The sequence below is a fragment of the Canis lupus genome, chromosome 26, assembly GCF_011100685.1.
Source record: "Canis lupus familiaris isolate Mischka breed German Shepherd chromosome 26, alternate assembly UU_Cfam_GSD_1.0, whole genome shotgun sequence".
Classification (NCBI taxonomy): domain Eukaryota; kingdom Metazoa; phylum Chordata; class Mammalia; order Carnivora; family Canidae; genus Canis; species Canis lupus.
The window spans coordinates 14,849,764-14,870,215 of NC_049247.1; the positions used below are offsets into that span (position 1 = coordinate 14,849,764).

Sequence of the window (20,452 nt, forward strand, 5' to 3'; positions counted from 1 at the left end):
AAGATTTATTTATTTACTTGTGAGAGAGAGAGAGAGAGAACATAGAAGGGAGGAGCAGAGGGAGAGGGAGAGAGAAACACAAGGAGACTCCTGGCTGAGTGCAGAGCCTGACATGGGGCTCAATCTCATGACCCCAAGATCCCAAGACCTGAGCCAAAACCAAGAGTTAGAGGCTTCATTGACTGTACTACACAGGCACCCCTGGGTTTTCCTTCTTTTAAAAGGTTAAATAATATTCTGTGTCTGGATAGACCACATTTTGTTTATCCATTCCTCCATTAGTTCACATGGCATGTTCCCATCTCTTTGCTATTGTGAATAAAACTGCTTTGAATATGATGTGCAAATATCTCTTTGAGATTCTACTTTCAATTCTTTTGGATATATACTCAAAAGTGGGATTGCTGGACCATGGTGATTCTATCTTAAATTTTTTGAGGAAAGAGAATCTGCTCATTTTAAAAATTAATTTTCAAAAAAAAAATTAATTTTCTATTTTTTTCTACAGGTAATTTATGCAGAAGATGGCAGTGAGAATGTCAAGGGTGTTGTAAAATATGTAGAGGGGAGGCTGGTTGGCTCAGTCAGTAGAGCACGAGACTCTTGATCTTGGGGTTGTTAAGTTTGAGTCTCACACTGGTTGTAGAGATTACCTAAAAATATAATCTTTAAATATAAAATAAAGTGCTGGGGCACCTGGGTGGCTCAGTGGTTGAGCATCTGCCTTTGGCTCAGGTTGTGATCCTGGTGTCCGGAATGGACTCCTGCATCAGGATCCCTGCAGGAAGCCTGCTTCTCCCTCTGCCTGTGTCTCTGCCTCTCTCTGTGTCTCTCATGAATAAATAAATAAAATCTTAAAAAAAAAAAAGCTTTGAAATTCCCATAGCAGAAAAGCAAAAATCTCAATAGAAAAAAACCTAACAAGGGGAATCCTGGAGAACAAGATCCTGGTCAACTTCCAGAATAGTATCTTGGTCCAGATTCCATGGCCAACAGCCAGCTTCTGGATCCCCCGGAGTCACACTTCCAAATCAAGTATGGTCTCAGCAACAATTTCTAAACTGTAGCCACAGGACAGAGCTTTATTTTAGTCTAGACCTCTCTGGTGAAACACTTTCTCTAGTAGAAGCACAAGGAGCAAAACTGGAATGAAGCCATTCCACCAAATAACCACATCAGTGAATTTCCTCTCCTCACTCAACAAACAAAAACAAGCTGCGGTTTTTCAGACTCATTCATTTGAGTCGACCCAAGGGCAACACCTACAGGAGACACACACACAGACGAATTACAATCCAGGAAAGGCAAGTATATAGCGAGTATGTGTCAATAAATATAACATTTCTTTTTCTCTGCTTTCTTTTTAAGAAATTGCTTTCCTCACCTCTTTTAATATGAGAACAGTGCTCTGAGTAGTCAGTAATTTAGGGCATTTGCTATATGCTAGGAGCCTCCTAACTCCCCCAGGGTTGGATTTTTAACCTGGATTTCTAGGGCACTGCTTGGTTTCTGGGTGAAAATAAGGCTTTCCTTAGGCATTTGCAGGAGCATTCGGCTCTCCCACTCTGGCTGGCAGAAGCTCTCTCTCTCGGGTGCCCTGCCTCTCTGTCCAGACCTGCTCTGGACTCTGCAGAGCACTCACCAGAGACCAGATGGTTCTCCTCTCAGCTGGATGTCAGCCTTTTTGGCAAGTCCCTGAAATTTCTGAATTTCTTGCACTTCTCTTTCCTCAGCCATCAAATGAGGGGGGAAATGAGAAACAGCCTCAATATCTAGTAACAAATGCATAATTAGATAATTCACAACACCATCATATTTTTATTTTTTAAAAAATATCTTTATCTGAAATGTATTTAACATCAGAAAATGTTCAAAATGAAATGTTAAGTGGGGGCACCTGGGTGGCTCAGTCTGTTAAGTATCTGCTTTTGGCTTGGATACTGATCCTGCGGTCCTGGGCTCAAGTCCCATGTTGGGCTCCCTGCTCAGTGGGAACCTACTTCTCCCTCGGCCTCTACCCTTGCTCGTGGTCACTCTCTCTTTCTCTCTCCCGAAAGAAAGAAAGAAAGAAAGAAAGGGAGAAAGAAAGAACACATTTAAAATATTAAATGGGAGATAATGCAGAATTATGTATGTATTCTTATGTGGATAATATACTCTATATATCTATATAGATATATATAGTCAAAAACATGAAAATAAAACTTTGTGGAACTTGAAGTATTTAAAATAAATAACAGAGTAGACCTGGTTGATCACTAATTTCCCTTTCAACTTAAAAATCAACCAATCACAGACGCCCTAACCAGGTTGGAACACAGTCTCTTTGACCCATGACCCACTTTTAGGATTTTATCCTCAAGAGAAAACAAACCAACCAAATAAGTGCTCTGGTACACACAAAAGGATAAGCATTGCACAGATGTTTCTAGAGCATAATAGTGAGAATGCCTTACATGTTCCCAAAGGGGGGTTTTCATTTATAAACAAGGGACAATCCACACAATAGAATCCAGTTCAGCTCTTAAAATGTTTCTGTATTGGGGCACTTGGGTGGCTCAATCAGTTAAGAGTCTCTTAGTTTCAGCTCAGATCATGATCTCAGGGTTGTGGGATCGAGCCCCCTGTTGGACTCTGCCCTCAGCACTCAGATCAGAGTCTGTTAGAGATTCTCTCTTTCTCCCTCTGCTCCTTTCCTTGCTCATGCTCTCTCTGTCTTTAAAATAAATAAATATAATCTTTAACAAATGTTGCTGTATTTATTTATAGACATGATTGGGAAAAAGTGAACAGAGGCAAATTACTCAACAGTATGTATGTTATATTGAAATCATACTTTCATATACGCATATTCTTATTTATATACCAAAAAAAAAAAAAAAAGAAGAAGAAGTCTGGAAGAGGGTGCCTGTGTGGCTCAGTTGGTTTGGCATCTGACTCTTGATTTTGGTTTGGGTGGTGATCTCTGGGTTGTGAGGTTGAGGCCTGCATTGGGCTCTGCACTGGGCATTTGAGATTGTCAATTTCAATTTGAGATTGTCTCCCTTGCTCTCGGAAGGAAGGAAGGAAGGAAGGAAGGAAGGAAGGAAGGAAGGAAAGAAAGAAAGAAAGAAAGAAAGAAAGAAAGAAAGAAAGAAAGAAAGAAAGAAAGAAAAAAGAAAAGAGGAAAGAAGTCGGGAAGTAAATGCAGCAAGATGTTCATTGCCTTGGGTGGTAGGACTACTAATGGGCTTAATGTTATGTTTGCTTATTTATGAGTTTTATATAATGAACATGTAATAAAGTAATAGTTTCCTACTTGGATGTGCCAGGCTGCGTGTGAAGCACATCATATGTTTTTTTTTTTTAAGGATTTTATTTATTTATTCATGAGAGACATAGAGAGAGAGAGGCAGAGACATAGGCAGAGAGAGAAGCAGGCTCCATGTAGGGAGCCTGATGTGGGACTCGATCCTGGGACTCCAGGATCACACCATGGGCCGAAGGCAGATGCTCAACCGCTGAGCCACCCAGGCGTTCCCGTATGAGTTTCACTCAATCCTCACAATGATCATTTCAGGGATGTTGGGAAACCCATTTTAGAAAGGGAGAAACTGAGGCTTAGTGAGGATAAGTCATATGCTCTATGAGTTTCCTGTGGCTGCTGTAATAAATGATCACAAGCTCAGTGGCTTATGATAACACAGATGTATTTTGTATTTTATTATTTTTTTAAAGATTTTATTTATTCATTTGAGAAAGGGAGAGTGTGTGCATGCACATGAGCTGGGGAAGGGGCAGAGGGAGAGGGAGAAGCAGACTCCCCACTAAGCAAGGAGCTGATTAAGGGCTTGATCTCAGGACTCCAGGATCACAACCTGAGCAGATGCTTAACCCATTGAGCCACCCAGGTTCCCTGACAACACAGATTTGTTATTTTACAGCTCCGGACAGTAGAAGTCTGAAGTCTCACTGAGCTAAAATCAACATGTCAGTACAGCTACATTCATTCTGGAGGCTCTAGGGGAGAATCTGTTTATTTGTCTTCTCTAGCATCTAGAGGCCACCTGCACTCCTTGACTCATGGCCCCTTCCTCCCTCTTCAAAGCTACAATGGCTTTCTCACACGGAATCACTCTGGTTTTGACAATCTTGCCTTCCTCCTCCCATTGAGGACTTTTAAATTACCTTGGGCACCCAGATAATCCAGAATAATCTCCCAACTTTAAGGGCATCTGATTAGCAACCTTAATTCCATTTGCAACCATAATTTCTCTTTGTTATGCAATATTCACAGACTCTGGGGTTAGGATATGGACATCTTTGGGAGGTCATTCTTCTGCCTCTCACATGGAAGATTTCATAGGTAATGGGTGAGAGATTTAGAATATGAACGTGTTCTGTTTCCCATACCCATGCCCTTAAATTATGCTATGTAACTGATTATCTGTGTATTGAGAAAAAAATTTAAACTTTTTATAGATTAAAAAAATAAAAGGATATTCCTTTTCCTTTCTCTTTAGCCTTATTCAGCCTTATTGCTATGCCACCCATCTGCCCCTACCTAAGTGCCCTATTCTAATAAAACCTGTCCATGCACTGTTCCAAGGTCCAACACCCCAAGCTTGCCTCCACTTTAGCTTGTTTTCATACTATTAAACTTGGGAGCATCATTCTTGGTCATCTAAGAAGCTGTGCAAAGAACTTATTAGGGGAAATGGCTGTGCAAGTAAGAGGCACATTCTCATGGTTGCCATGTGGGGTCTTCATGGTGACACCTTTACTAGAGGAAGCTTTCTAGAGGCCAGATCATGACTGCCTCCTCTGTGATTTCCTCCACACTCCCAGGTGGAGTGTGTCTAAGGGCTTTGTGTCTGGCCTTTGCAGCCAGCCGGGCAGACTTTCATCTGGTTTTGTCACTGACACCTTTCCAAGACTCAGTTTATTAATCTATGGAATGAGGTAACAGCAGTGCCTCCCACATTGGGTTGGTGTGAGGATGAAATGAGGCGTGGAGTTTCAAGGCTTTCCTTGGGCCAGGGCCCCCACATGGCAGTGGTGATGGGCAATAAATGGCAGTGGTCGTGATTGGAGTACTCTCTGGCCTAGATTATCCCTAATAAGATTTTCCTGAAACTATCTACCAAGTGTTTCTAATATATGTGTATAACGATGTTCATTTCCTTGATATTTATAAAAAGGAAAAATCAACAAAAAGCATGAATGTCCAACATCAAGAGAATTGTTGAATAAATTGTGGTGCATTTAGAAGTCATTAAAATAATGATCTATTTTTTTATATAGTCTATAATGGTAGAATTTATTTTTTAGAAGGAGGCTTACAGGGAGAGAGATAGAATCTTAAGCAGGATCCACATCCAGCACCAGCCACAGGATCCTATGATCTTTAGATCATGACCTCAGCAGAAACTGAGTATGAGGCTTAGCCAACTGAGCCACCCAGGGTTCTCTATAACGGAGTTTAATGCAATTTTTTGGTGAATAAATGGAATGAAATTATTGTTACTGATGTTTATATCCAAATAGTGGAATAAAAATTTTTACTTTTAGGTTTTTTCCTCTGAATTTTCTACAATGAACTTGTATATAAACACTAAAAACAAGAGAATTTTTTAATTCCCTAGGCAGGAGAGGTTATCACTGTCAATAGCTGTCCTAACATCAACAGGATAAGGACTATTAAATAGTACCCATTATATTTAGTAAAAAGAAAGCATTTGTTGGCCACCGGGAGAGCAGTTTTGGCAGAGGTAGAGCCCCTTGTCAGCAAAACAGGAGTTAAGAATGGTTCGAAAATTTAATTAAAAAAAAAAAAATCACTTCCCAGGAATCTTGTTTGCACCAAGCAGGGGCAAGGAGATCAAATATATGTGTAAATATATTTGCGCGTTGAGAAGAATGCTCAAAAGTTCGACACAGGCCCTCTCATGCAGCAGTTACCAAAACAGTGAGCATGCGCAAAAGTACAGAGAGGCGAGAGCAAACAAGCTGGCTGTGAGAAGTGGGGAGAATAGCAAGGCTTTTTCTGCACTTAAAAAATAGACAAAGAATCCTGCAAAGTGGTAAAACAAAACAAAACAAAATTCAAAGCAATTTTTGTTTCATTTCTTGAAACAAGGGGCCTTGCAAACCGAGCCACAGCTCCCATGGGCCCCGGCGGCGGCGGGTAGCAAATTACTCACGCTGCGAACAGAAAGGCAAAACCTACGCGTTGACCCGGAGCACGAGACGCCTCGCGCTACCCGCTTTAACCAATTAGAGAGCAGAGTGGGTCGGGCCTCACCTGTGATTGCAGCAGCCGGTGGGGCGGGACTGGGGCCCCGCGCCTGCGCCTCCCCAGCGCTGGGCCCGCGCCTCCTCCGGCCAGTTTGCTGACTGCTGGCAGTCGGTGCTGCGTGCCTGTGTCCCGTCTGCAGAAACTCTTCCCTCTCATCTGCTCAGCTCGGCTCCGTGATGCCGGTGGACCTCGGCAAGTGGTCCGGGCCTTTGAGCCTGCAGGAAGTGGAGGAGCGGCCGCAGCATGCGCTGCATGTCAAATACACCGGGACGGAGGTCGACGAGCTGGGCAAAGTGCTGACGCCCACCCAGGTACCCAAGGGCGCAGGGGGTGCAGCTGCTCGAGGTGTGGAGCCGGCGGGGCGGGGGGCCGGCGGAGGTGGGGAGGAGGGTCCGGCCTGCGCGCGCCGGCTCCTGCGAGGGGAGGGCGTCGCGGTGCCCACCCCGCAGGCCTAAGGACACCTGCGGGCACCTGCGGGCACCCGCACGTGGCGGGCGGGCTCGGCCTGCAGGAGACAGTGATCTACTTCCCGGGCACTTCAAGGCGTAGGCTGGGGCGTAGGCCCAGAAACAGCTCGGGGCCACGGGCAGGGGGCCTGGCGCGGGGGCGAGGAGGCGGCGGTGCCCGAGAAGTGCTGGGTCGTGGCCACCCCTTGGGCTCCAGACCTCCCCTCAGGTCTCAGGATTTTAGGCCTCAGTTTGGGGAGCAAAAGCCCCATCCGAAGGCATGTGACGCATTATGTAACCGGTGACCAGCATCGCTCAGCGATTCTTCCTTTTGTCTTCGCGGGCTAGGGCACGAAGCCACCCAAAGCTAAGCAAGCCTTGTGCAGCTGGAAGGCTCTAGGGCAACGGCCTTGTTCTGCCGTTTGGCGCGCGACCAGGTCAGGTTCTGGCGACCGCAAGTAGGAAAACTAAAGCGTCCAGTACTTGCCAGTTGTTGGTCGTGAAACTCCGGGACAATGATGTGAATCAACTGCGCTGACAGTTTATTGCTTTGGATATTTACACAGCTTATTGCTTTAGATGTTTAAATATAAAGTGCCCCTCTGGCAGCCTGCCATTTTCCCGGATGCACTGTCCAGTCTGGCCACCTCGACTTTCTCATTTTCTGTGCACTTTTAAGTGTCCAGTTAATTCAGATTTCACTTTAGCAGGCCCTAGCTCAGCTGCTGGTCACCAGATCTAGAAACTCGGTCATTCCATACCATATGAGGTTGTAGTTTGGAAGACTCCATCACCACCAGGGTTGAGATCCTTTCTGTTAATAACATGCCAGCCCTATACTGTTGTTGGAACTAAAATAAATTAATGTATATTGAATTTAAGCTCCTGGCTTTTAGCAGAGTCAATACTTTAGCGTTTATTAATAATCTACTGTGTTTTACCTCTGAAGAACCTGAAATCAAATAGCGTTGGCTTCTTTTTTTTTTTTTAAGGAGTTTTTTTTTTTTTTTTTTTTTTTTTTTTATGATAGTCACAGAGAGAGAGAGAGGCAGAGACATAGGCAGAGGGAGAAGCAGGCTCTATGCACCGGGAGCCCGATGTGGGATTCAATCCCGGGTCTCCAGGATTGCGCCCTGGGCCAAAGGCAGGCGCCAAACCGCTGCGCCACCCAGGGATCCCTAGCGTTGGCTTCTTCAGCATTTTTCTTTTTAACTCCAAAGTGGTTCCTTCCTACAGGTTAAGAACCGGCCCACCAGTATTGCATGGGATGGTCTTGATCCAGGTAAACTCTACACCTTGGTCCTGACAGATCCAGACGCTCCCAGCAGGAAGGACCCCAAATACAGGCAAGTTGAGGAAAGATTGGGAAGCACCAGGTCATCCAAGTATGATCTGGTGCTTCCTGGCAGTGTGTAAAACCCTTGCTGGACATGCTGTGCCAGCAGAATTAGACCCCGTTTGGGATGGTTGCACCCACGCTTAAGCCATTTCCTCCTCCTTCAGTCCCTAGAGCAGGAGTCTGGAAACTATAGTGGAGAGCTACATCGGCCCAACACCTGTTTTTGTATAGCCTCATGGGCTAAGAATGGTTTTTACATTTTTAAGTGATTGAAATTGAAAGAATAATACTTTGTTAACGTGTGAAAATTACATGAAATTCAAATTTCAGTGTGCATGGCAAAGACTAAAACGTTTATTGTCTGGTCCTGTGGAAAAAAATTTGCTTGATACTGCTTAGAGCATCTTGGAGGGAGAGAAGGAGGGAGGGGGGTACGGGGCCCTCTCTTCTACAGACCAAGTGAGGTTTGTGCCTACGAGGGCAGGACTCTCAGTCTCGTTCATCACTGCAGCCTAGTTCAGAGCATGTGTTTCATTGCATGTTTCACAGCATGCTGGCTGTGCAGTGAGTGTGTACTTACTTCCTGTGGTGCTGTCTTGTGTTCCTCGTCCTAGGGAATGGCACCATTTTCTGGTGGTCAACATGAAGGGCAACGACATTAGCAGTGGCACAGTCCTTTCCGATTATGTCGGCTCTGGGCCTCCCAAGGGCACAGGTCAGTAAAGGTTGCTTTGTGGGGGAGGTGGGAGTGGCAGTGTGTACACATTAGGATTGGCCCAAAGGGCTGCAAAGTTTAGTCTGGTTCTCCCAATCCCTTAGCCTAGCGGAGCTTTCAGACAGTGTAGTTCACCTTCCGGGCAGTGGCCTGCCAGAGACATTGACACCTACAGTAGCATCGGGTGGCTAGAATCTTGGGTTGTGGTCAGGTGGATTGTCCATTAGTACTGCCTCTCAGCCACTAGGTCTTTATATGCGGGAAAGTCTGAGAGAGGATTCTAAGGAAGCAGTGTTGCAGAAAGCTTGGAACAACTTTCAGGAGAGGTGGGGGCTGGGGGGTGGGGGGTAGGATGTGCTGCTGCACATGGATTGAATGCAGTTAACCCATCTAAGTTCTGTATTCAGCCTTTGACCTGTGGGATCTTTGAGTTTCCACTTCCCACAAAAGATCTCAGAAATGATCATAGTTTCCTAATTATAAGACATTGGCTTCTTTATCTCTTTGTAGTTCCGTTGTGTCAAAAATCTAGGGTGGTATCATCTTGAAAAGATTTGGAAGGCTTTAAGAAGTATACTAAAGATACACACATGGTATTGTGTTGTGTTATATATCATAATTCTATATACAAAGAGAATATTGCATTGAAACTCTCCAAGTCGGATAAGCTAATGATAGTGGAAGCTGCTCTGTTAATGCTTTACTGTGCGTTACAGGATGCTTTCATTTGCTGGAACAAGGAAGGAGTGGCGATGGGGAGACATGTTGTCTAGTCTGAGGAGGTATAAGAAGGTCCCTGACAGGAACAGTTGGCCCTAGACTCATTCTTTATCTGTAGACCTCAAAGCTTCTGATGGCTTCAGGCCCTCTCTTGTGTTCCTAAGAGGAAGGTAAAGGTACATCTTTCCCAGGAATCTATTAAGTTCTCAAGGGCAGTTATACAATTAGGCAGTTTAATTATGGGAAGTGCACACATGAGAATAAAGCAATTCTCTCAAGTAGGAGCTTTGTTCTCATTAACAAAAAAAGCCTTGACGACTTTTTTCCCTTCCCTCTTGCTTTTTAAAAAATATCCTTTTAGAATAATTTACAGAGAATAAAATGCCCAAAGCATAGTTTTAGTCTGTGAATATTGACTGATAGATGGTGACCCATGTAAGCATCTTTGAAAACAAGATGTTTCTCAGCATCTTTGCTACTTAGTTGGTTAAAGTGAGTCTTATCAGGCACTAGGGTAGGTTCTGGGGTGAGAACGGTCAACAAGACAAACACCATTGCTTTATGCTAGAGTTCTCTTTCTAGTGAGAAAAAGTCAGACTTTTAGAGAAGTGTTACCATCACAGAAGTGAAAGGGGTGTTCACATGGGGGTAGTGGCTAGCAATTGGGTCCCAGTGGAGATGGGCTGGGAGCCTAGAGCACTGTGAGTAAGCATTGAAGGCTAGGTAGGAGGGGTGGGCAGCAGCCTCAGAGGTTGTAAGGCTGGGTGTGGACCTGACACCCATTGCAGTGGGAAGCTATTGGGTGATTGTCAGGAGCTGAATGATCTGATTCCTACCTCTGTGGGTGCTTAGTGTTCCTCTTGTAGATGGAGTGGCTGGGGCCCTCCACATTGGCATGTTTTGTGAAAATGGGGGACGTCTCCATCCCTGATGTGTTACCATGCATACATCTTCCTGCCTCCCTCTCCAGGCCTTCATCGATACGTCTGGCTGGTATACGAGCAGAGTGGGCCACTGAAGTGTGATGAGCCCATTCTCAGCAACCGATCTGGAGACCACCGTGGCAAATTCAAAGTGGCATCTTTTCGCAAAAAGTACGAGCTTGGGCCCCCGGTGGCTGGCACGTGTTACCAGGCGGAGTGGGATGACTATGTGCCCAAACTCTGTGAACAGCTGTCTGGGAAGTAGGGCAGTGCTGGGAGACAGTAGCTGTCCCAGAAGTCTCAAGCAGTGTTCTCAAGTTCAGTGATGCATGTAGATTTCTCCACTTTCCCTGTCCCCGTTCTCACAGGTGAGGCCTGAGCAATCAGATAGTGGTTTAGAGTGACTTTTCCTCCTGCCTATCCTTTATAATTCTAGAGAGTCACATCTCGGGTTTATGTTTTGATCAAAACTGAACTCCATTTTGGAGGATATTTTGGTACTATGTTGGGGTTATCAAATTGTTAATATAAGAAGAGCAACCCAGAATTTAAAGAAAGGAAAATTGAGGTGAAAGACCAGGTCTATAGTTAATAGGGCCAAGCATCAAAGAATCTTTAAGGGAGGTTTAAAAAAAAAGATTCATTGCCTCTGCTTTTGTCAGCCTGAGTCCGGAATTGTGCCCGATGGCACTTCTGGGTCATGTTTTCATGGCCGTGTCTCTCACCATGACAGCCACAGGCTGGTGTGTCCACTAACCCCCAGCGTGGTACATCTCAGACTGTTTACTCTAGGGGTCAGTGTCCTGCTCTGGTTTCTCTCAAGGGTAGTACTGGAAAAAAGCAATAGGGAGAGTTGCTTTGCAGTTGAGGCACAGCCATCTGGATGAGCTGCAGGGCTGATTGAGCGGGTTGTCAAAATCCTTTAGCCTCTGCCTGTTGAACCAGTCACTCTTCGTCTATAGAAAAGCTGATCTGGAGTTGCGGAATGTTGTGTTAATTCTGCTGTTTGCTTATAGTGAATAAAAATAAAAACATTGTGTGGATAAACCCAGTCTCCAGGTATTTTGCCCTTTTTGGCTATGGGGGCCTCATAAATGTGGGAAGTCAAGAGACAACCTCTAAGGGTGAGTGGTCCCTTTCGACCATTAGTGATGACTGGGACTTCACTCAGGGACCAAAACAGAGGATCCATGTTTGTACACATGCCATCAAACTACAGCAGAAGCAACCATTCTAGCTTGAGGGTTTAAAAAAAAAAAAATCACAAAGCTTTAGGCCAGCTCCTCTTGCTCAAAAAGTACCTTTGCTTTTCTTAAGCGGTCCTTTCCACCAGAGTGTGAAACCAGTGGGAAGCCTTTCCCCTTGGTGGTGCTGCTCACAGGAATAGTGACTTAGAAATAGGCCACACCTCTCACTGTTCTGACTTGTTATCCATATAGAATCTACACCCAAAAGGTGAAAGGGTGGGTGGGGGGAGATTACAGCTGATCCTTAAACAGCATGGGGATTATGGGCACCCACTGCCTGTGCAGTTGAAAGTCTGTGTAACTTTTCATTCCCCTCAAACTTAAACTGCTAATAGTCTAGTGTTGACCAGAAGCCTTACTGATAACATAAATAGTTGATTAACACATTTTGCATATTATATGTATCATATACTGTATTCTTACAATGAAGTAATCTAGAGGAAAGAAAATGTCACTAAGAAAATTATAAGGAAGAGAGAAAACACATTTACAGTCTTATACTGAAAAAACTCCACATAAAAGTGGACCCTCGCAGTGGAAACCCGTTGTTCAAGGGTCCACTGTACCTTCATACCTTTTGATGTACCAAAAAGAAAGGAAAGGATTTGAAAGTATTTGAAAGTTCATATCACTGACCTGGTTTGTGTCAGAGAAGGGATCATGGATGGGCCTGTGCTAATTAAGCGAGGCTGGGTTTTTCTCCCAACCTTTTGCTGCAGTTCCTTCTCCAAAATGTTGCTTTGTGTAATCTTTATAGGGGGAAGATAGAGAATAATTATTTTCTAACTTCAGGGTTTTAAAATTCAATTTTTAAATAATTTGCAAGACAAAAATTATGTAAAGAAAACAACTACCCCGCTGACTTTATATTTTAAGTGGGCTCCACACCCAACGTGGGGCTTGAACCTACAACCCTGAGATCAAGTCGTATGTTCTACCTACTGCCCCTTGCCCTTTTGACTTTATTTTTTTAAATATTTAAGTTCGGAATCCCTGGGTGGCCTAGCGGTTTAGTGCCTGCCTTCGGCCCAGGGTGTGATCCTGGAGACCCGGGATTGAGTCCTGCGTCGAGTTCCTGGCATGGAGCCTGCTTCTTCCTCTGCCTGTGTCTCTGCCTCTCTCTCTCTGTCTCTCATGAATACATAAATAAATAAATCTTTAAAAAAGTAAATATTTAAATTCAATTTACCAACATATAACACCCAGTGTCAGTCACAGAGACTGAAAAATCAATTAGGAATTATGGTGGTATGTTAGTTTTCTTATCTAAAATAGGTATAGACTCAAAAAATGATTCAGAAAAAAGGCAAACAACCCAACCAAAAAAGGTGAAGTGTATGCGGAAGACGTTCACATGAAAAGAATACATAGGAAAAGATATATTAGGAGGCATAGAAGCAAGGGGATAGCCTGTCTCCCCTTTTAAACTTGGAAGGTGAAGTGAACTTGCCCAAGGGCACCTAGTTGGGAAGTGGGTGATCTGGATTCTGAACCTAGCTCTGGTCTCAGAGCCCAGCTCATAACCACAAACCCACAAGTTCCCTTTGAGGCTCAGCCTCCTGTGGAAAAGGAGTGGTGGCAGGGCAGGCAAAGGCAGGGGATCATCAGTCTCCATATTTACCTCCAGGGTTGTTGGAGAACAAAATGGTCTTTTGTTGAGATGAAGTGAGTATGTGGAAATGATGAGGTTGACCTGATTCACACGTAGGAACAAAGTTCACAAATGACCAGCTTTCTTCAAGGCGCTTTCCTGTTTAGAATGTTTGCCAAAAATGTGTCTCTATATAAAGGGTTTAGAATGAAGAGATACGGGAGTCTTTACTCTGCATTACAGTACAGCTGGAGCAGCCCTGCCAGAGGCCAGTATTCTAACAACCCTGGAATCTCGGGAACTGGTGCTCATTCTGATTTCATGGCCAAATGTGTCAGATGTGGTCATTACTCTGGAAACCCTAAATTAAACCGGATCAACAGATGAGATCAGATCTTGGGAACACAAGGTTGGTATCTATCTAATACTTAGGCATGGCAGCCCATGGCCTATATCCTCTCCTGGGTCAGGGAGCAAAGGACTTCTATTCTTAAATTGGTGCTATGTCAAAGAGCCTCAGCATCCACTTAAAACCTGGCAGCTGTTTGAGTTGATCTGTGATGTAGACCAGATCCTTAAATGGCCTATGAGAGTCTATATGATGTGACCCCTCCCCCCCCATTTGCCTCTAGCTTCCTGTGGTTGTCTTCTCACTAAGCTCCAAACTTGCCAGCTGCCTCTCAGTTCCTTGGCAAGCCAGACTGGTCCCTTACAAACATTGCCTGGAATCTTCCTCTTCCACTTTCTTTGACATTATCCCATTTATCCTTTAAGTATCCCTTAACTGACCTTCAGGAAATCCTGACTAGGCTGGATTCTCCTGTACCACTGCATTGTAACATTTTACTGTTGTAATTTTAAAATAGTAAACGTGTCATTTTTTGTTTAATGTTCATCTTCTCCATTAGCCTGGAGCCTTCTTGAAGGCAAGGATAACTAATGTCCTGCTTAGTATTTCCAGCATTGGACATAAGAAATCTAATGACCATCAGTTGAAGGAATCATTGTAAAGAGGTTCTTCAGTTAGGGAGTATGGACTTCTTTATATTCATATGCCATATCCTAAAGGTTCATTCTCCTCTTCCCAAATGTATACTTCTACAAAAATTCACATACAACAGTTTTACAGAGCTCTCTAAAGCCCATTTATCAACTCTCTAATTCTGACCATAAATATCAGAAAGCTGATCTTAGTCTGGTGTTCCCTCTACTCAGGAATCTGTATCTTTTATTTATTTTTTTTAAGATTGTATTTATTTTAGAGCAGGGTGGTGGTGGGATGGCAGAGAGGGAAAGAGCAAGAGTCTCAAGCAGACCCCATGCTGAGCACAGAGCCCCATGCGAGGCTCAATCTCATGGCCTGATTGTGACTTGAGCTGAAACCAAGAGCTGGCTGCTTAACTGAGCATCCAGACGCCCCTATAATTGATTTTTTTCAACATTTAAAATTATATCTTCTTGGTACTCCTTTGCTCATTATGGATGTCTATCTTTGATAATGCTCTTAGTCTTGAAGTCTATTTTAGTTGATAGTCGCCTTATGCCTATTTGCATGGTACTCCCCTCCCCATTCATTTACTTTCAATTTGTGTCTTTTTATTTAGTTTGTCTCTTATAATCAGCAAACAGTCTTTTTTAAAATTCACTCTGTCAGTTTTAGCTGGACTGTTTGGAAACCATATTTAATATAAGTTATTTAAATTTAAGTCTACCATCTTATGTGTTCTTTTTGCTCCTCTTTTTATGGCTGTTTTCCCTTGTCCTACCTTCTTTTGGATTTATTGAATATTTTAATTTATCTATTGGCCTTTTGGCTATTATACCTCTTTGGGTTTTCTTTTTGTTTTTGTAGTTAACTCTGGGAGTTACAATATACATAACTAATTTTTCATAGTCTGCTGAGAATTAGAATGGTAAATTCTTCATGTAAAATGTAGAAGCATGGAAACCATATGCATCCTTTAACCCCCAGCCATTGTTATATTATTATGGATTGCATTTAGATACATCAAAACCCTCCCCAGACAACAATTTTTGCTTTCAATGAAAAGACTATATATTTTTATATACTTTAAGGATTATAGGAGGGGAAAAACTTTTATATTTATCTAGGTATTTACTGTTTGTTGTTTTTTCATTCCCAGAGATCCAGGTTTCGTTCTGGTATCATTTCCCTTCAGTATGAAGAACTCCCTTTGGCATTTCTTGTAGAATACTTCGGCTGACAGTAACTTCTTTTAATTTTTCTTCATCTGAGGATTTTTTTTTTTACCTCATTCCTCTGTGTAGGTGGCTTTTCCATAATTCACCTGCTTTTATTTTTTTCAGTGTCCTCAGATAGTTGCTTTTGCATTTGGTCTAGTTTTTAGTTGTAATCAGAGGGAAAAACATACTGCTATGCCAAACTAGAATAAAAATATATCTTTTATACCATTTCTATGGCAAAGTAGGTTACTAAATTAAAATCACAGGGGTATATGGAGTTCATACATGGGCATGTTTCCAGATGCCCCAAAATATGGTTTTTCAACAGATACATAATAATTTCAGATGGTGGTAAATTCAAGAAATATTTTTTTTTTTTTTACTCAATTATATATCACTGGTAAGTGTTCGCTGATATTTCCTATGATTGTAATTGTTTCAGTTCCTTTGAACTCCTGGTAGTACCCAACTTGCATTGTCATGGCTTGTCCACTGTTGCTTAACTTAGTGCCTTATTTCTGTGGAGATTTAAACCATGAGCTCCAGCAGAGTAGTGACCCCCATCCACCCTATTTAGGGCTGTATCTCCCCACCCCGGCACACAATAGATGCTCAATAAACATTTTTTGAATGAATGAGCTGATCTTGGCACTTTGGATATCTCCTCTGCTTTTTTATTTATAGCATGTATGACCACGTAAGATCATTTATTTTTTTAAATTGTGTCATCATTTTCCTCCTACTCCTAATGTAAGCCCCGGTAGGGCAAGGATCTTTTTTTTTTTTTTTTTAGTTTTTTTTTATTGGAGTTCAATTTGCCAACATACAGCATAACACCCAGTGCTCATCCCGCCAAGTGCCCCCACCCTCAGTGCCCATCACCCAGTCACCCCAACCCCCGCCCACCTCCTCTTCCACTACCCCTTGTTTATTTCCCAGAGTTAGGTGTCTCTTATGTTTTGTCATAGGGCAAGGATCTTTACCTCTTTAAGATATACTGATGTATCTTAAACATCTGGCATTGCGGCAGACTTACAAGGTACTCACTGAATAAATAGTTACAAATAAAATATAAGCAGCCCTTACCAATACATATGACAAACCTGTAATAATTCTTTCCTTTTTAAACTCAGGGGAGATTAGTATATACTGGAGAGGGATCCCTGGGTGGCGCAGCGGTTTAGCGCCTGCCTTTGGCCCAGGGCGCGATCCTAGAGACCCGGGATCGAATCCCACGTCGGGCTCCTGGTGCATGGAGCCTGCTTCTCCCTCTGCCTGTGTCTCTGCCTTTCTCTCTCTCACTGTGTGCCTATCATAAATAAATAAATAAAAATTAAAAAAAAAAAAAAAGAATTCCATCCTTTAAAAAAAAAAAAGTATATACTGGAGAATACAGGACACAGGCTCTCTGCTTCCACCCTTAGTATCTCTTTTGTACCAGTTCTTTTGCTGCCATTCTGGTCCTAGGCAGGTACTAGGAGTTGGAAGACTCAGGTGTTAGGAGCAGGGACTTACATTCTTTCTTTCCAGTAACTTTACCTTGCGGCACATCACTGACAAACTTGTGGAGGGGAACTTTTTCTAGAGATTAGCACTATAATTTCACAGAAATAAAGCTTTTTCACAAGTTAGCTAGATGTTTTTTGCTAGTGAGAAATGAAACAAACTATAGGAAGTTTTTCTGCCTTAATGATTTAGTCTGAGTGGCTGTGTGACCCATGCTTAGGAGTGTGGGTTCTGAAACCAGATAGGTCTTTTTTTTTTTAAGATTTTATTTTTCGTGAGAGACACACACACACACACACACACACACACAGAGAGAGAGAGAGAGAGAGAGAGAGAGAGAGAGAGGCAGAGACACAGGCAGAGGGAGAAGCAGGCTCCATGCAGGGAGCCCGACGTGGGACTTGATCCTGGGTCTCCAGGATCACGCCCTGGGCCAAAGGCGGTGCTAAACCGCTGAGCCACCCGGGCTGCCCAAGATAGGTCTTGATTCAGACTCCACTTCTACCACTTACCCTGGTCTGAGTTTATTTCCTCATCTGTAAAATGCTTAATGTTGTATCCCATCAAATAGTAAGCATAAGCATGCAATACAGGTTATGTTTTTAATGGACAATTATGAGTATTCTAGCCTTTTCCAGTGTTATTTTTGGATGGATCTAATACAGAAATGTCAGTGAACTAAGCTGCTTAGGAAACTTATTTTGGATACTCGATAATTATTCTGTTGATAATTATTGTATAATCTTTTAAGTATATCTTTCTGCTTTAGTCTATCATAGTGAACACGGCTGGTCATATTATCTAGGATGACTGAACAGCCTGTAGGATAAAAGAATGATTTTCAGGTCATCATGCTAAACATAAATTTTCATTGTCCAGGACTTAGAACCCTAAAAATAGGAGATCTTACTGAAATGGTCTTGACCCTAAAAACATATCTTAGAAGTTATATATATTACTACCTCATTGTTATGCACATAAAATTATTCTAAGAGAAGAATATGAGAGGATCTATTATAGTGGGACTATTTCAAATATTTGGTCATAATCTCTAATAGCTTGCTTTTCCTGTAAGAGTGTATAACTTTTTAGCAGTGCATGTGCCTATATATGACTGGCACACATGCATGCACATGTGCCTTTTTCTAAAGGGCAAACAGGTGCAACTTACCACTTGAAACAGTGCAACATTATCTTCAGCTCCGTAGAAGAACTTGGAAGACATAGCTTTACCTGAAAATCTCTTGGAACAGAGATGGCTCTTCTTGGAACAACCAGGGCTGTGGAAAATGGTTTCTGGAGGGCAGGTCTCCCTCTGAATCATGAACTGCTGAACCTAGAAGGGAAACTTCCTGCTACAATAACACAGCAAGGCGATGTAATGAACATTTTATTTACAAATATAATTAAAAGCTCTGACAGTTATCATGCTCTTCCTTGGAACCTGAAAAATGTTTTGTTTTTTTTTTTTTAAAGTGCATGCAAAAGAAGTAAAGCCTTTTTTTTTTCATCATTTTTTATTGTAAGAAAATACACAGTTTGAAAGTGTGAATAATGCAATATTTATGACCAAGATATGGGACTCAGGGAGGGGAAGGGACATAAAGAAAAAGATCAAGATGATCTGATTGAGAGACAGTGTTGAACTCCAAATACTGAATTGGAAAAGGAGGGAGGTCGGGAGGAATAGGAGGAGGAAGTAAAAAAATTTGATCAGAGAAACAGTTAAAATACAATATGAAAATAAGTAATACCTCTCCTTAAATTCCTTCTATACACAAAATACACGATTTGCCAAAGCCCAATTTGTGCTACTGGGATTCTGTGAGCTCCTTAAGTGTATTCACATCCTCTGCAACAGCAGAAAATGATTATGATACAATCAGAATATGCTGAAGACAAGTTAAACTCTTGCCAGCAGGTTCTTAAAAATCACAAGATCTCTTCACCCCACCCACCCCCCATCCCCAAAAAAGTAATAATATGTCACCACTGATATGTACATCACAATTAGTTTCTGTAAAATGTATCAAATTTTCAATCTTTAATAAAACTTTGTTTTTTTTATTCCTGATGAATAAATACCAAAAAAATAAAATAAAATAAAATAATGCAGCAGCTAGTTAAGGTGTAAGGCTGCGGATATTGTGTCTCTCTCCCCCTTGGCATTTATTATTATTATTATTATTTATTTATTTATTTTTTTGCTTTACTTTCACAGATTGGTGGTAATGAGTGATTGCTTAAAGCAATATACATCCACTTTTTGTTGTTGTTGTTGGTTTATTGTTTTGTTAAAACTGTCTCCAAAGTTTTCACTGAAACATTTTGAATCACATCAATACTGTGACGTGTACTATGAATAGAAGAGATGGCCAGGTTTTGGCCAGCACTGAAAGTTGACACGGGGGGAGGAAGGGGCCCCTGATGGAGTAAGAATAAACAGGCACTAGTCCGACACGATGTCAGTAAGAGTAAGAGAGAGAGAGAGAGTGAGAGCAACGCCCGTTAAAATGGGGAATGTGGTTTTGCAGGGTCTGAATTTTTTTCTGTTTTCTTTTTTTTCTTTTTTTTTCTTTTTTTTTTTGTAAATGGCAAAAAAATTTAATCTCATCTATAGTCCTCCTTAGGAAAATCTAATGTAACCAAATTCCCAAATCCCATTCTGAGGCTCTCCATGTCAAAAGTTTCAATCTCTCGCTCTTGCCTTTCCAATAGGTACTTTATTCTCTCGCTGCGTTCCTTCTGAAGGGCAGCCAGCTCTTCTTCAATCTGAAATAAGCACAATGAGCAATTCTTAATGGAAAGGATCTCCCTGCAGGCACCCACAAACACACATGTTCACATACATGCACACACATAACACACAAGCACACAGGAACTAAGTGTAAACTAGACTGGGGAAGGCTGGGAGAATCCTGGGATAAATGTCTTGTATCTAATCCATTATATTTAAAATTTGCTCACAAGAATTAAAATGTTTGGGGCCCACCTGGGGCTAGCACTACCATTCTAGCAAACCAAGCAGCTGGGCTGATCTAGGTCAGTGTCCTGTCTCAGCAGGAGATGGCTCAGGAGAAGCTAAAAGATACTCAAGCACAATTAGATTGTGCTGCTTTCCCATAGAGAGCCAAATGCCCCCTGGGTCATTAGCAATTTAGTTCTAGAACAGGAGCTGTGAAAATAGTCTCTTACATTGGTCTCAGGGAAGTACCAGAAGAAAGTACAAATAACTGGTTAAGTAAATAAATGCTTAACAGCTTTGAGATACTTTATGAAATCTTTTCTACTTCATATTCTTCAGCAATATTTAAAGCAATGTATATTTCCATTCTGATAACATTTATTATGCATGGCAATATCAGCCTCTCTTCATTTTAATTTTTTTTATGGAGCCCTGCTGGTGATTTCTTTGGTTTAGAAATAGCTGAAAATAAAAATCCAATCTGCATTTCGCTTCCTTATACCGTTTAAGCAGTCATG

General features: G+C 42.2%; 2 protein-coding genes, 1 long non-coding RNA gene and 1 other non-coding gene across 6 annotated transcripts in view; 3 read left to right on the forward strand and 1 right to left on the reverse strand.

Moving 5' to 3' along the window:
• The first annotated feature begins 6,453 nt into the window (after window positions 1–6,453).
• PEBP1 (phosphatidylethanolamine binding protein 1) lies at window positions 6,454–10,685 on the forward strand. Its single transcript, NM_001048092.1, has 4 exons — window positions 6,454–6,588; window positions 7,960–8,069; window positions 8,677–8,777; window positions 10,468–10,685. The coding sequence occupies exons 1-4, from the start codon at window positions 6,454–6,456 to the stop codon at window positions 10,683–10,685; spliced, it is 564 nt and encodes a 187-aa protein (NP_001041557.1).
• On the forward strand, window positions 10,628–10,772 carry MIR8819 (microRNA mir-8819). Its single transcript, NR_128760.1, has one exon. It is a non-coding gene; the product is annotated as a microRNA mir-8819 (primary transcript).
• Window positions 10,773–12,859: 2,087 nt separating this feature from the next.
• Window positions 12,860–16,101, forward strand: LOC119866169. Its single transcript, XR_005379239.1, has 2 exons — window positions 12,860–13,667; window positions 15,403–16,101. It is a non-coding gene; the product is annotated as an uncharacterized LOC119866169 (long non-coding RNA).
• A 2,305-nt stretch (window positions 16,102–18,406) lies between these two features.
• TAOK3 (TAO kinase 3) overlaps window positions 18,407–20,452 on the reverse strand; it is a 185,311-nt gene continuing 183,265 nt past the window's right edge. For all 3 annotated transcript variants that reach the window (XM_038575265.1, XM_038575266.1, XM_038575267.1), the window contains one exon: window positions 18,407–19,741. In XM_038575265.1, coding sequence (XP_038431193.1) covers window positions 19,580–19,741 — 162 coding nt within the window. In that variant the 3' untranslated portion in view covers window positions 18,407–19,579. The remainder of the gene's footprint in view (window positions 19,742–20,452) is intronic.

Bases quoted from the DNA above. Each gene is read 5' to 3' on its own strand.
- PEBP1 (NM_001048092.1), top strand. From the start codon at position 6,454: ATGCCGGTGGACCTCGGCAAGTGGTCCGGGCCTTTGAGCCTGCAGGAA. The intron at 8,070-8,676 runs GCAAGTTGAGGA...TCCTCGTCCTAG, and splicing joins AGGAAGGACCCCAAATACAG to GGAATGGCACCATTTTCTGG. The intron at 8,778-10,467 runs GTCAGTAAAGGT...CTCCCTCTCCAG, and splicing joins TGGGCCTCCCAAGGGCACAG to GCCTTCATCGATACGTCTGG.